The sequence below is a fragment of the Genypterus blacodes genome, unplaced genomic scaffold (genome assembly GCF_046128005.1).
Source record: "Genypterus blacodes isolate CSIRO-AG114 ecotype Tasmania unplaced genomic scaffold, CSIRO-AGI_Gbla_v1 ptg000046l_1, whole genome shotgun sequence".
In the NCBI taxonomy this organism is placed as follows: domain Eukaryota; kingdom Metazoa; phylum Chordata; class Actinopteri; order Ophidiiformes; family Ophidiidae; genus Genypterus; species Genypterus blacodes.
In genome coordinates, this window is record NW_027466859.1 from 80,205 (window position 1) to 95,727 (window position 15,523).

Genomic DNA, 15,523 nt, shown 5'->3' on the forward strand with positions numbered 1-15,523 from the left:
AATAGTAGATTTGACTGTTTTTTTTTGTTTTTTTTAACCGCATTTCTCAGCTACATTTCGACACCATAGCTATGCAGGACATGACATCATTCAGCCGACCAAAGACTGCACGACAGACTGGACTGCATCTGGCCACACGATGGAGCCAGACACTGCAGCTATACTGAAATGCATTTCATAAAGGCTCAATCCGCACTGTTTGCCTTTTTTTTTTTTGTTGCCACGGCTGACAAACGCCACAAAGATAGGCTCCTTTATTATACAACACTTCTAACTTCACCATAAGTAACTACAATCCCTTAGAGTGAACTGTTTTAGACGTTTAAGATCTAAATATTCAGGTACATGTAGATAGATATTCATAACGCATTCCTTTTCTCAGGTTTTATTCTGTACATCATTACATGGCATCAATATTCAATTGACTTTTTTCGTTGCTTAAAAGTCTCATTTATTACTACAATACAATATGAAATAGTACCAAAAACTTGACACTAAAAAACATTGCTTAAAACAATACTGTCCTTTATGCACACTAACCTGCACTCGCTGTCTCATTGACGCCAACACACACGGACACAAGCGTACATGTTCACATGCACACTGGTCGGTGACTCGCACACACATACACACACACTCAGGAACATAGATAAGATCTAAACAATGAGGATAAATTAAGACGGAGAATAATAAGACCCATGCAAGCTCCTCCACCCTCATGAGGCAGGACGCAAGGCTGTAAGTTCGTACAGCCTCCGTGTTTGGCATGCTTGTCTGTCACATGTTCACAGTCAGATGAATTTATCCATATACAGTGACTAAGATCAGATGTGTGCCTAAATGCAATTACAACCGGAGGGGGAAAAAAACAACTTAAAAGTACACGAAATGCAGATTCTATGTCGAGTGAAAGGGTAGAACATATAGAAGACACCATTGATAGCCTGTTTGCCACATGAACGTTAGAGCTGCTCAACCACTTAAGCCCAAGTCAACCCCGTACTGGGTTGTTGTATTTTCTTTTTTAGGTCTGAAAAAATATCGCTATGAAAACAAAAAAGAAAGTTGAATCAGCAGATGATTAAGGGGATATCCAGGTTCCCCTGAAATAAAGATCAGAACCCAGACTGTACAGTGAGTGGCTCAGTATCACTAGGCAACTAGAAAGGCATAGGAAGGGGAATAGTTACTGTCCTCACACAAAGGAAGTCTCTCCCTCATTTTAGAACAAAAGACGTCAATCCCTGGTGGAAGTAGCTCGGTAAAGCCTTTAGCAGAGTATAAAGTGCCCAATAACCAGGAATAGAGCTTCACAGCCTGCGTGAATAGAGAGGAGGACGGTATCTGTACTTGGAGGTCTGCTCTATTCTGGACGGTGCTGTGAGAAATGACTAGAACTTCACCAATTAGGAGTTGGATTTGCACAAAACGTTGCACAAAATACCAGAAGGTAGCTTGAGGTGCCTTTATTGAGCGTGAAGATATGATACAAATACGTGTTGTTGTCGTTTCAGCTTTGTTTTTCCAAATCAAGACAACAATTTTCACTCTGATTTATTACTGCGATTCTGGAAAAAAGGAGGTATTCAATGCAATGCTGACAGTCGAAATGAGCTCAGTTGAAGAAATACGTCGACAAGTGTAAAAGTAGTATCTTTTCCTCCCTGGGCTTAAGTGGCTGAGACAGTCAGGAAGTAAACAGTGAAACTACACATCTCTCTAAAATCGGACTCTTTGTTAAGTTTTAGTCGTAACAGCAGCCGTAGCTGTACACAATTTGTTTCCATGTTACCAAACTCCGGGATCGGAAACCTAAAGTTCAATTGTGAAGGCATATTCACTGTTCACTTTCACTTTATTCAACACAGCACCAAGTCAAGCAAGCGAGCGTAGCTAAGAAAAAGGGGGCTGCGTCAGTATGAAGAGCGGTAATAGAAACCTGTCAGCCCTCTAGATGGGGATGTGTACAAAGTAGGTGGACAGTCAGTTTTTCAGAAGTGTTAAAAAAAATTCTACAACATATTGGTCTTGTTAGGAATTTCGCAGTATAAAGAAAATGATCTCAGCGGTGCACACTCACGCTCAACCTTGCAGAGAATAGTGGTTGTTGTTGTTGTTGTTATACATGGTCATGTAGTGTGTTTGCACGTCGGCTCCTCCTCAAAACATGGTGCACCTCTTTCCCCTCTTCTTGACGGGCGGAGGGCACAGCACGGCTCGGATGGCCTCGTCGAACACCGTCTTCAGCCCCCGCTGGGTCAGTGCGGAACATTCCAGGTACTTTACGGCACCTGAGGAACCAAAAGGAAGACGGGTGGAGACAGTTTTATTCTGCCACAGCTGAGCCACAGATAGAAACAGTTGAAGTAAGATACTAAAGTTTGATTTGACTATATTTTTGCAGGTCCACGATGGAGAGGGTGGAGGTCAGAGTACACCTCACTGAGGAGCTCTCCTGGGACAGCCACGTCCCACCTGGCAACAAAGGCACATGCCTCCATTCATACCCTCTACTACCTCCTACTACTGCTACACACAGCCTCACCAATCTCTCTTGCCATGGCCAGGCCCTGTGGGTAAGTGATGGGCGAAAGCTTCTTGTCTCTCAGCCTCTCGATGGTGTCCTTGTCATCCCGTAGATCCAGCTTGGTGCCCACCAGGATGATGGGCGTGTTGGGACAATGGTGTCTCACCTCGGGGTACCACTGGGCTCCCCCACACGCACACCCACACACACACACGCGCGCACACACACAGACGTGGACGTGTACATCCGCATATACAAAAGGAAAAGGTCAGTGAGAGAGAGGAGAGTTAGCTGGACATTGAGGCAGAGTGACAGGCACCTAGATTCTTTGCGTTGTGGAAATAGAAAAAGCAGATTTTAACAGTTGTACATTAACGCAAAACATCCACAGACGAAGCATCCACAACTAATCCTGATCACATGATGAGAGAAGCCTATCACAGTCGTACAACAGTGAAACTCTACAGAGGGACCTTTGACCTGAAACAATGTGATTTCATACCAGAGCATCTCATGACGCTCAGCGGCTGAAAGCACTGTAGGCATTCGTGTCCCTCTGCAGAGTTGTTTGGGCTCGTTCAGGCCTCGCCTCACAACGGCTCCTCTGTGCCGCCGTACGGCAAAAAAAAGCCGGAGCGTTGGGGACGAGGGCTGAGCGGAGCGCACGGTGACATAAGCCAGGTGGAGCCATAGATGTGCTTCCTTGTGGTCAGACTCGGCTCAGAGGAAGAGGGGGGGAAGGCGGTTGCGTTCAGTCAGCGTACTGACCTTGGCTCTGACGTTCTCAAAGGAGGCCGGGCTGACCAGGGAGAAGCATATCAAAAACACATCCTGGGAGAGAACCAGAGAGAACGTTGAGAACGTGTGTGTGTGTGTGTGTGTGTGTGTGTGTGTGTGTGTGTGTGTGTGTGTGTGTGTCTGTGTGTGTGTATGTGTGTGTCCTGTTTTTCGTTATTGGTGTAATGCTCAAAGCATCTAAAATGAGGTTAAGGGCCCCAATGATTTTGTCTGTCCTGGCCATTTTCATTTGTTTTATTATATCAAATCATATGTTATCTTCTATTAAAGTTGGAATAAAGAACGGTGGATTCCTTTTTGTCAGCTTTAACAGGAAACTGCGTTGGACTGGTGCCAACACTTCAATGTCAATACTATCAATGTGTGTACGCATTCATGCTGAGCTTTCAATGGGAGTGTGTGTGTGGCGGAAAATAGTCTGAATGAAGTCTGAACACAAACTGCTCTGGGGATTACGCAACTTGGTTACGACTGAACTGTAGATTATGTTACTCTCTGTGAGGGGGAAACATCCGGAGCCTCTGAAGAGAACTCTACCTCTGACGAATGATGGATTTACTCCACCGCATATCTGAGGGAAACACCACCTGCAGCGGCGACACACCACTGATTAGGGTGTGGCCGGCGAGGCGACGTGTGTATGCGCGTGTGTGTGCGCGCGCGCGCATGTGCCTGCGTGCGCGTGTGTGTGCACGCTTGGATACCGTCTGTGGGTAAGACAGTGGTCTGAGCCTGTCGTAGTCCTCCTGTCCCGCCGTGTCCCAAAGGCCCAGATTCACCGGTTTCCCATCCACCATAACATTGGCGGAATAGTTGTCAAAGCTGCGGGAAGGAGACGACATCACAGTTTAACCCTTTCAACCTCAGCAAGGTTTTTGAGTACAGACTAAAAAGGTGAAAAAAGATACTTGTTTGAATTAATGGCTGCCTGTTAATTAAGGCACAGTACTGAAATTAATAATGAATCCAAATAATGAATCCACACAATTTATAAAATAAGTAAAATAATCTGCAGTAAGATATGAAAACATGAAAGCAGCTTTGGTGCAGTTTACTCACACAGTGGGGATGTATTCCCCGGGGAAGGCATTGGTGGTGTAGCTGATCAGGAGACAGGTCTTACCCACAGCCCTGAGGACAGAGACAGACACACATACACACACTTACAACACAAACCGATAGAACACCCACTACTCTGCTCATGAGTAATCAGCGAACGTAAACCATGAAACTGTACAATCAATAAATGACAGTAACATTGCCAAACATCCGGGCAATGTTGCGATTTGGTGATTTTCTCAGTTTCATGACGAACTGAATCTCTGTTTCTGTCTGCTGCAGATTCTAAATAAAGACTTAAAGTAGAGAGAAGTGGAAGTAGTGATGGGTCAATTGCAGTGTAAAACAGAAGTGAAAACTTGGTTAAATGAGTCAGTGCTGAATATAACTATTAGTTCCAGGACGCATTATCAAGCATCTGTCTCTCTTTGGCCCGATTTAAATTCCTTATAACCGCAACAAATGTTTGAAAATTAAATGTATGTTACATGAGAGAACATGTCACACGTATGATACTAGGCTCTGCTGTCCAAATGATCAACCATCTCCTGGCAGCGGTCTTACCTTCAACACGTTTCCTATCCCAGTTTTAAATCTATTAAACTACAGGTAACCATAGCAACAACCACACATGGTAGAACTAGCAGAAGCATGATGGATGATGGTTTACTACCACACTGATAGGTTATGAGAAATGATTAGAACCGAACCAATTTAGTCTTATTTGGTATGAATTATATATAAATTTACTTCAAACTAAATCTCGTGAAATGACTCATTTCAAATGCTGCTACGTAGAAACGCTTAGATGGAACACACCTTGGAACGCTACGTCTAACCAGAACTCCATCCAACACCCCTGTTTAACATAATCCTGCCGTCTGATTAATCCCCATTAAAGTTAAAGTTGCCTGTGGTCTATTTTTATTAGGTTGGTATAATCTCAGTGGATCTAAAACAACCACACACTAAAGCTTCAGGATCCTATATGTGTTATGCGATGTAGAAAATAATGTAAGGAATGTCCAGGCTCATACTGTGTGAACTAAATGACATGTAAATGCATACATGTGATCGTCTGCATGTGTGTCAATGCCGGCGGCCTCTCCCTTTCCGTGAGGGTCACACAGACTCTGGCCTACATTCATGATGTTGCCTGAGGGACACTGTGTCTCTCTCCGATTACCCCCCCCCCCCCCTAACCTAACACACAACAAACAAATGCAGGCATGGCTCAGGAACGGTGAAAGATTCCTAGTTCCATTCCAGGCAAGACACTGAACCCCTAAATGCAGTGTATGAATGTGAGGTCAATGTAAAGTAGTAGCACTAATGAGTATTGCAGTGTGAGAGCGACTGTGTGTGTACGTGTGTGGACCAGGAGGCTGATTTGGGGTCAGTGGATATGTCAGGTGAAATACAGCGTTAACCCTTTCTTTCCTATACATACACATTACACCGGCCCATCTGACTGTATGGAGATTGAAGATAAAATTTAAATTCTGAGAGAATTTTTGTCATCTCTGCACTGTCTTTACACTTCTACCACCACATTTTATGGTATTTGACTATTTACTTAACAATGTTTCACTGATTTTTCCCCCCCTTCAACTAGTGTGTAACAATTATCATCTATTCATTATTTGATCATGTAATTAGCTCTATTAAAAATTCACTTCAAAAAACAAACCAAAATTAAGACATGATAGAAGATGCTATTTCTCCATAAGTCAATATTGTACAAGCTAAATAATTCACTATCCTTACTCTCTCAAACACAAAGAATGAATAATCACCCATTTATGTATGAGTGACGTCATGTTTACGTGTGAAAACTACGATTTTGATATAAAGACTGATTACAAGGATGTACAAATGAGAACAGTGTGGGTACGTAAGGGTTAAATCAGTGAATTCACACATTTAAAAATGACTAATTTGACATTTGAGACTGCACTGGTGACAGACCTAATTATTCTACTTAAATGTAATGGAGAATTATTGGAGTGTTAATGAAATGGAGGATTTGAGAGCTCGCAGTAAAAAGCCACTGTGTGTTTTTCTCTCCCATCTCTAAGCAGACTTCTAATTAGTATTTCAGTCAGGCACTGAGGGGGGAAACCTGCTTAATTCGGGGCGTCAATGGAGTGTCAATGGAATGGCTGTGCGGAGGGGAGCAGAATGGGGGGCAGCGGGCCTGTTTGCTTCGGCGTGCATCAGCACTTCAGCCTGCCTCCGCCGGCCTACGAGGCGTGTAGGTGTTCCCGCATACCATCCCCGCGCGCGCCGCTCGAATAGACAAAATGGGGGGCCTAGACGGAGGACCCTTTTTTTTTTAGAGGGAAATATCCGCGGAGAAAGCTTCGTTTACCCGGGTTCGCTAACTGTAGTGCACCGTCAAAAAACCACCGAGCCCCAGCCCCTTTTCCCACAGCATCCTCCCATCCAGCAACCCAGCCACCCGTGGACTCGCCGCGGTATCACACAGAAGCTACTGCTTGCTTTTTTTTTTCCTCTTACCCGTCGCCGACCACCACACATTTGATAGCCTGCATTTGGACGCAGCTGGAGGCTTTCAGCGAGCCGCCGTTGGTTGGTGAATAAATCCGACACTGTGCGCCGAGATCTCGGATGCGAGCAGCGGGCCGGTCCGCTCAACGATGGAGCCGCAGTGAAAGAAGTGTAAGACGAGTTGAACCGAAAGACTCCGGAAGATTCCGAGTGTGTTTTAAAGGGCCAGCGAGCAGCCTGCAGGGAGGGAGTGTTCACTGTCTTCTACTTCCGGCTTTGCTGAGACATTAATGCGGAGGAACACGGCCGCTATATAACAATCTGTGACTTTGAGTTCGACAAAATGTCAAAAGCATTATATCTTGTTTTTTATTTCCACTGACATTCTGGCCTTCATTTGAGTCTACGGAGCGATACTGGTACACCAAGTCAAATAAAGACAACCAAACTCTCAACTAACTATAACCTTGTATAACGTTATGTATAAAGTTTGACTATTTTTAGTGGTTTTTTTCACTTCTAGCATGTAGATGACCCCTCGATGACCCACTTTACACTTTCTACCTACTAGCTTGTCAGCCATCTTGAATTTTATTGGTAACAGTTCGTCCTTCTGTTTTTGCACAATTATCACGAATTGTACATTCCAAATGAGTGCACCATGTGTGGATGATGGTACTACAACAACCACGGTTAACCTTTGTTGATAACTGTAAAGTGTAAACCTAGGTGGGGGCAATACATTTCTAACTTTGCTATTAAGTTTATAAGTTTTCAAGTTTATGTTCATAGCTAATTAAGCTTCAAAATGTAGCTTAGAAAAATATAACAGAAATAACCCAAAAACGTGTGTCTATTATGATTATGAAATCTGCTGCCACCGCTATAGTGAACAAAGGTTTTGGAGACCTGGAGTGCCAGTGAACTATCTTGACTGTTCAGACTCTTTGGCTGAGATTTCAAGAGCCAGTGACCTCATCCATCCCCACCCCATCAAATATAGAACAAGCGCCATACTGAAAGATCAGCTGATAGACATAACCATCCACCTCGTGCTTCATTTCACCAGCTGCATCATTCACACAAATTGGTAAAGCCTTTATTTTGCTATTAAAAAAGAACAAATATGCAGTAAAAAAAAAAACAGTACAAAATGGTCAGACACACTTAAAATATCTGATATCAAACAGGAATTTGTATTAAAAATTGCATGATTTGATATACAGCTAAATATTTGCAAATACAGCATTTTTCATCATTTTGCTTAATGCTACTTCATAAACATAAAGGCTTCAGTGAATCAAATCTCATTGTGGTGTCATATGCTAACACACTAGCATGACATCATACTTCAGACAGCTGTGAACAAGAACCTGTTCAATGACTTCATGATCGATCTCAGTAGACCTGGGAGAGGAAAAGCGCTGGCAATGCCAAAGACAAACAGTCATTTAACAACAGTATTGCTTCCCTGTTGTGCATTACAAGATTTTCTGAAAACAATACCAATATTCGTACTGTCTAGTCCTTTTAGTACTGTTATGGATGCAGTATTCAGTACTGAATCGATTCCCAAACTAGGTAGTTCACAAGTTAAGTATGAGTTTTAAAGGCAAAGAACAGAGGCTTCAATGTTCCTTATATCTCTCTCAATACTTAGTGTTGCTCATGATCAAGTCCGTCACACACCCTTTCACAAATGTGTCAAGTGAATTTCACAAAATCCTGCCCGGTTCACGCTTTGCTTAATTTGCTCTGAGTTATTTGATATCCTGTGTTTAAAGACAACATTTTGAACTGAGGGGGTGCACTTACAGAAAGCAAATACAATACAAAAATCCTCCACTGAGCGTGAACATATTAAAATGATAAAAGTGTAATTGTACTTTGCACAGACAGAGGGCCCTTTTATACTTATCATTAAAATGTGATCTACTGTATATTCACCACATGCACCACCCAATGACCCTCCTGCTGAGATCAAACCACAATTCAGCAAACCCACGTAGGGGCAAAGTTATTGGACATAGGATCAAAATAGAAATAGCCCTGAGAAGGATTAGAGGTCAAAGCTGAGGGGTTATTTCTTTGGGCTGCTGTAGGGGCCCAGGGGTGAACCTTGGACGTAGGTGAGGATGGCACTCTGCAGGTAGCTCGCTCTGAGGGCCTCGTCCTCCTTCATCCTCTGGATCTCTGCATCTCTCAGACGGAGCTTCTCCAGCAGGGATGAGATCTCGCTCCCTTTGTCCAGGATGGCCTCCCGGTGGTGAGTGCTCTGAGCTGTACACGTGAACATGTGACACATATCACATTGAGGCTTAATAATTCATAAAAAGCAGCAGAAAAACAGTCACATAATACATCAGTGAAGGGAAAATGAAGGAAGTATGAAGTATGCACCTTTCAGCTCTCTTTCCAGGGCGCTGATCTTCTCCTTGAGTCCTCCTTGAGCCGTCCGCTCTGCCTGCAAATGTCCAATTTGCTCCTGAAGCTCCACCCTCACCCGGCTCACCTCAGCCATTTTCTCCTGGTCCTTACCTGACAGCTCCTGTGAGCCAAAACATACTGATCAGGTTTGTTTCCATCCATTTTAATCCACTTTTCCAGGTTGATGTTGCACAGTCAGTGTCATGTGTCCTGAGCATACGATATCAAAATGACAATGCCTGCAAAAAAACTCTCTAACTTTGTAAGGAAAAGCTTGACTTACATGTAAACCCACATTAAAAACACCTGAATTGAACTTTTTGTGTTAAAATTTGATGAATCCCTGGTAATGTGTGGTGTTTTTAAGATGCATGGACTAGCTGTTTTGTGTATGAGCTAAAGGCTCTGACCTGCTGGAGCTCGTCTACCCTTCGTCGGAGCCCATCCATCTCAATGCTCTGTTGGCTGTTCTTGGCCTGCAGGTCAGAAATGATCTGTTTCTGCTGGGTGCAGTGGAGCTGGACCTCCTGCTGGGAGGAGCGGGCCGAGCGAAACTTCTCCTCCAATGTTGTCACCTGCTCGTGCTGCTCAAAGCACAAGAGGTGAAAACAGATCAGTAAACCCTCAGAATAGAGCTACACAACAGCCAGTTCATAGCATGTCACTCTGTGTGAGAGTGTTAGACTGCACAATATCAAGTTTGATGCATGCCAGACTGTGTGATTAATGCCTAGTGCGATGGCAACTAAACTACTTGAAATCATGACTAGCTTGTAGCTTGGAAGGATAGCTGTGCACTCTCTATCCGTGACACTTGCCTCCTCCAGGCGCACTTGAGCTCTCACTCTCCCCAGTTCCTCCTCAGCCTGGGCTCTCTCTGTCACACACGCTGCTTTAGCTTTGCTCAAATCCTGCAACACAAGAACACATTGAATTATTACATTTCATTCCATCACATTAAGAGTCATGGCAGTCCTGACATTTGTTTTTTAGAGATCTGACCTCTTCCAGTTGTATCCTCTGACCCTCTAGTTTGAAGATACGTTCCTGCAGAGCTCTCTCACTCTCCTCTTGGTGTCGATTCACATGCTCCACCTATACCAAAGTTTAATATGTAGTCACAATTTCAGGAAAGCAAACCAAAGACAAAACTAAAACTAAACAAATGAGACGGAAGGTAAGTAACTTATTTGTCACACTTGTGCTACATCTCAGTGATGTAATAAAGCCTTAGAATCGCACCTCTTTCTGCCGAAGGTTATCCATGTCCTCCAGAGCCTGCCTGGACCTGCGCTTCTCCATCTCCAATCGGTCTATCCAAAGGTGACAGACCAAATCAGTACTGGGTTTCATCTAACAAAACTGGTCAAGACTTCTGCATCTGTGTAAGTGTGTGTGTACAAGTGTGTGTGTGTGTGTGTGTGTGTGTGTGTGTGTGTGTGTGTGTGTGTGTGTGTGTGTGTGTGTGTGTGTGTGTGTGTGTGTGTGTGTGTGTGTGTGTGAGTGAGAGACCTTCTGCCTGTGCCAGTCGAAGCTTGAGCTCGGCTGTGCTGTTGGTGAGCTCCTGCTTCAGTTCAAAGATCTGCTGCTGCTGAGACTTGCACTTGCGCTCCATCTCCTCCACCTTGGGGACACACACACACACACACACACACACACACACACACACACACACACACACACACACACACACACACACACACACACACACACACACACACACACACACACCTAATTATGCTGATTCAGTATCAAAGTGTGTCTTCATACTTATGTGCCGTCTTTGCAGTCACACCTTGTTTCTGAGTTGGACATTTGTTTCCGTCACGTTCTGGACGTCTCTCTGGAGCCGACCCTCTCTGAGCACACTGTCCTACAGGGAGGGAAGTCAACAATCAGCCTGTGTCACCAATATTACAACAATATTGGACTCTTGCCATGCTAATTACAAGCTAAGTGTACAGTACAGGTGCAGCTCATTAAATTAGAATCTGACTGAACCAGACAGAGACAATTGAAAGGCTCAGGAAACCTCAGCAGGTGATTTGAGTTAATGAGCTGATTAGAGTGTGACACAATATTGTACAATATTGAACTCTTTCACAATATTCTAATTCTCTGAGATACTGAATTTGGGGTTTTCATGAGCTGTAAGCCATAATCATCCAAATTAAAACAAATGGGGCTTGAAATAATTCACTTTGTGTGTACTGAATCTTTAATATAAGAGTTTCACTTTTGAATTGAATTACTGAAATAAAAAAATAAACTTCTCCACGATGTTCTAATTTATTGCACCTGTAGTTGTCTTTCACTTTATTCTCTCCATACCTCCTGCTCTTTCTTCCTGTCTCTGCTCTGTCGTTGCTTCAGTTCTTCTTTCTCGTTCTTCACTCGTGCCAGCAGCTCTCCCAGGTTGTGGTTCTTCTGCTCAGTGAGGGTGAGGGAGGCCTCCATCATCTGCAATCTGCCCCCACAACATTAAGTTATCCTCTCCTCACCACGGCTCAAAAGACGCGGTTGGTAAAATATCGATCAAAAATAACCAGAACTCTACAGCCTCTCATAAGACAAATTACGGAGCAATAATGTGCAATTATCCAGCGACAGTGATTTAGACAGACAGGAATTTAGGGAATAAAGAAAGATGAGATGATTACTTGGCAGTCAGAGAGTTGACAGCTGACTTCCTCTCATTCAGCGCTTCCTGGAGTTGGCCTATTTGAATGGAGGTCGACCTAATGGGTAAAAAACAAAGCCTTCTGGTTATTAGGTTTTGAACAGAAGATTTGGTTAACTTGAGCTTTTCTTTTATAGTTCAAATAGTCAATGGCAATACAATGATGAGTAAGAAGTGTGGCGTCTAGAGAAAATGTTAGTAGTAGTGTTGACCGCCCGGCTGCGCTGCCTGGATGAGGTTGTAACTGTAACTGATATGACTCTTACAATATTTGACAAAACCATACTTATTACCAATGTACCTGTAATCCCATATCCACTCACCTGCTGGAGCGTCCCATCTCGTCCCTCTGCCTGTCTATGGTCTCCAACAGGCTGACGAACTGACAAGAGAGAGAACATATTCAATTTGAGACAGCATCAAGGCTCCTGTCCTGATGCATTTTATCACATGATTTAAATGAACACGCAACATCCCCGTAAAACAATGCACCTGAGGGTTGGGGACTTCAGAGAATGAACTTTGTGTACCTGCTGGCCCTTCTCCTGCTTCAGCATCTGAATCTCTTTGCTGAGAACCTGTGTCCTGCTTCTGCTCTCCCTCACCGTGGTCCTTCTGTCTGAGTTATGCCCTGTGGCCTGCCCTGGAACAGACAGGGAAGCATGGACATGGAGAGAAGCATTGTCACATAGCTGTAAGCCAAATTATACTGTGTTGTGTGTTAAGAGAAATATCAGTGAAGTCTTAACCTAATGCTTGGAGTGTGTCGCTGGGTATGTTGTTGCCTGCCAACTCCAGCTGCACCAGACTCTTATTCTTCTGCACTGCCTCCAGCAGAGCCCTGCCACCCAGCAGCCCAATGTTGTTCCACCTCAGATCTGTAATAGTCAGAGAGATCCATCAGTCAATCATGGAACATACAGCAAAATATGCCAACACCACATTCTAAAACAAGCCCCAACAACAAGGGCAACGATCTGATTATTCATTTTGGAAGTATACTGGCACATGATTGTATGTATTTTGGGCAAAAGTTCCATTTATATTAAATTAACGGATTTCTTTGTCACTTTGAAGGCCGTGTGTCACCTAACACTTCCAGGGTGCTGTTTCGTTTGAGGGCTAGGGCGAGCTCGGTCGCCCCCTTGTGGTTGATCTGGTTGTTGCGCAGGTCCAGGTGTGTCAGAGTGTTGTTGGACGCCAGACCATCGCAAAAGCCAGAAAAGGCGTCGTCCCACACACCGAGCGCGTTCCACTCCAACACCAGCCTGCAAAGAGCATACATGCAAACTTTAAACATATATACTTAGAAATCATGTGATGGGCAAATTAGGCCATTGGATAATATATTGGTTAGTCCCTTATGTGGATTTCTGGGTTCATTACTTTACAATAATAATAATACCAATTCACAATAACAGACAAACACAATCTACTTTAACTAATAATAAACAAAAGTTGGTGCTTGTCCATGTCAACAATTTCTGTGTGTGTTTAAACAGGAAGTGAAGCTCAGGTCTAATAACTTCCTTAAAGCTATTTAGAGTCGGGTGAACTGCTGGCTCTGCTATGACTCATATGTTTTGTTTCCAAACAATCCAAATTGCAGCAAATCTGATAATAAATGCCCGGACAAATTAGCTCTACTCCTCTTAGTACACACACACAGTCAATCTCCACACACTCAAAGCAGGCAACATCAGTCTCACCTTTGCAGAGTCTTGTTCCGTGCCAGCAACTTTCCCAAAACTTCAGCTCCAGTTGATCTCAAGTTATTTCCCTGCAGACATGGTTTTGCATCACTCTCTGTAATGCTTACTTCTGATTGGTCGATCCCAGACTGTTCAGTCGGTTTCTCTGGCTCTTACCTTCAGATCCAGGACTTTAACACACATGTTTCCAAACAGTCCAGTCAGGAGCACCTTGGTACCTGTCAGTAATTGAAGGAGACATGATTACACTTTATGTTTTTCATCTATAAAAGTCCCAAATATGGTTAAGATAAAATCTGAAAACTTCATTGTGCACACAGGTTATCTGATGGACATTCACCTTCCTCGCTGAGCATGCAGTCACTGAGCGTCACCTCTGTAAAGACGGTGTCTTTGTGAAAGACCCTGGCCAACACAGCGCAGGTGTCTGCAGACAGGCCCTGTCCACACAGGTCCAGTTTCGATCCCTGTGCGCCCCTGCTCTCCTGCAGCTGGGCTACAACACACTCCTGGGGCTCCACACCGGCTTCTTTACACAGCCGCAGGTACGTCTGCCTGAAACCCTCCATCCTGGCACACACTGCTCTTTGTGTCCTATCAGACTACTTAGACTAGATCAGATCAAAGTCACTTCCAGCCTTCCCCTGCCTCCTCTGTAGATCTACCACATCCTAAGTTTCCCCCGTTCATCTGAGGTGCACAGCCTTTCCTCACTGCATACAGTCTCAGGGGCTCAATCCTCATGGACCTGATGCAAGAAAAGACAGAATTTGCAAAGACAGTGAGTGATAAACAAGATGTTGACAGAGGTATGACCTTTAATGAGTGCCCTTTGAACTGTACCATGTATCCTTTCCCTCGCTTTTGTTACATCTTATTTAACTGAAAACGATGCATTTTCACATCTTTTTGGACCATCAGCATTACCACGTTTGTGACTTTGACTTTGATTAAACCCACTGTATGCATGTAGCACATTTTCAACATTTTGAACAGATTTCATCCTCTACTACTTTGTGTCTGTTTGTTTGTCGGGAGTTGCAACGTGCACCATTCAATACAATATATAGTATAGTATATAAAGTACAATATTAGCTACAATCGCCTCTAAACTTGTCAAAAGGGGAGTTTAGGAGTCCAGCATTAGCATAGGGTGCATTTAATTTAATTTACATAAATACTCGATTATTATATATACAATTTGTACAATTTAAATAAGCAGGGAAACCGGAATGTTGTTTGTTTCATATTTCCCAACGCGCGTTCAGCAAACTGGTCGCTCGAGCTCAGTCTGGAGTTTGAATGGATTTTCAAATCTCGTTTCATCCCCCCCGCGAGAACGGCTGGAAACTAGTGAACTAACATGCCAAATAGTGAACTGTAAGCTTTAAGGTCTTTTGGTATGTTTTCGTGGAAGGAAAAGGGCAAATAGACCGACCTGACATTAGTAGTAGTAGCTGTTGTTGTTGTTGTTGTTGTTGTTGAAGACAGCTGACTGCAGGAAGCCAAGCGATGGGGTAACCAGGAAGTGACATTTCTTCTTCTTTTGTATCATTGAGGTTGTTGACATCCAAGTGATCAGTGTATTACCGCCACCTCCTGGACTGTAAGTAGTGTGGGTAAAGCCATGTAGATCTATAACAATATTATATCAGTCCCATACATAATGTAAAAAGCCTTCGTGTTTACTTATGGGGACTGCAAATCTCCAACCTGTCCTCTGTTAATGCCTTTTTAGCCCCAATGTCCTTTCATTTTCCCAATATTCCCTGGTGAGCAGAGACCCAGGGAAACATCGGTTAAATTACC

At 43.7% G+C, this 15,523-nt stretch overlaps 2 protein-coding genes across 3 annotated transcripts; both read right to left on the reverse strand.

The window, feature by feature from the left end:
• Window positions 1-42: 42 nt before the first annotated feature.
• Window positions 43-7,070, reverse strand: rac3b (Rac family small GTPase 3b). The gene is made up of 6 exons (XM_076149644.1): window positions 6,905-7,070; window positions 4,385-4,456; window positions 4,030-4,147; window positions 3,296-3,358; window positions 2,546-2,705; window positions 43-2,291 (listed from the first exon to the last, which is right to left on the reverse strand). The coding sequence occupies exons 1-6, from the start codon at window positions 6,937-6,939 to the stop codon at window positions 2,161-2,163; spliced, it is 579 nt and encodes a 192-aa protein (XP_076005759.1). The 5' UTR covers window positions 6,940-7,070; the 3' UTR covers window positions 43-2,160.
• Window positions 7,071-8,015: 945 nt separating this feature from the next.
• On the reverse strand, window positions 8,016-15,253 carry lrrc45 (leucine rich repeat containing 45). Of its 2 annotated transcripts, none has more exons than XM_076149664.1 (18): window positions 15,153-15,253; window positions 14,055-14,462; window positions 13,871-13,932; window positions 13,712-13,782; window positions 13,092-13,270; window positions 12,752-12,880; window positions 12,533-12,645; window positions 12,326-12,384; window positions 11,983-12,060; window positions 11,654-11,789; window positions 11,118-11,195; window positions 10,835-10,946; window positions 10,565-10,635; window positions 10,325-10,417; window positions 10,141-10,233; window positions 9,733-9,906; window positions 9,296-9,443; window positions 8,016-9,175 (listed from the first exon to the last, which is right to left on the reverse strand). In XM_076149664.1, the coding sequence occupies exons 2-18, from the start codon at window positions 14,281-14,283 to the stop codon at window positions 8,976-8,978; spliced, it is 2,025 nt and encodes a 674-aa protein (XP_076005779.1). In that variant the 5' UTR covers window positions 14,284-14,462; window positions 15,153-15,253; the 3' UTR covers window positions 8,016-8,975. The 2 variants fall into 2 exon arrangements, with proteins under 2 accessions (XP_076005779.1, XP_076005778.1); XM_076149663.1 differs by having other exon boundaries at window positions 9,733-9,900; window positions 10,135-10,233.
• Between the last annotated feature and the right edge of the window lie 270 nt (window positions 15,254-15,523).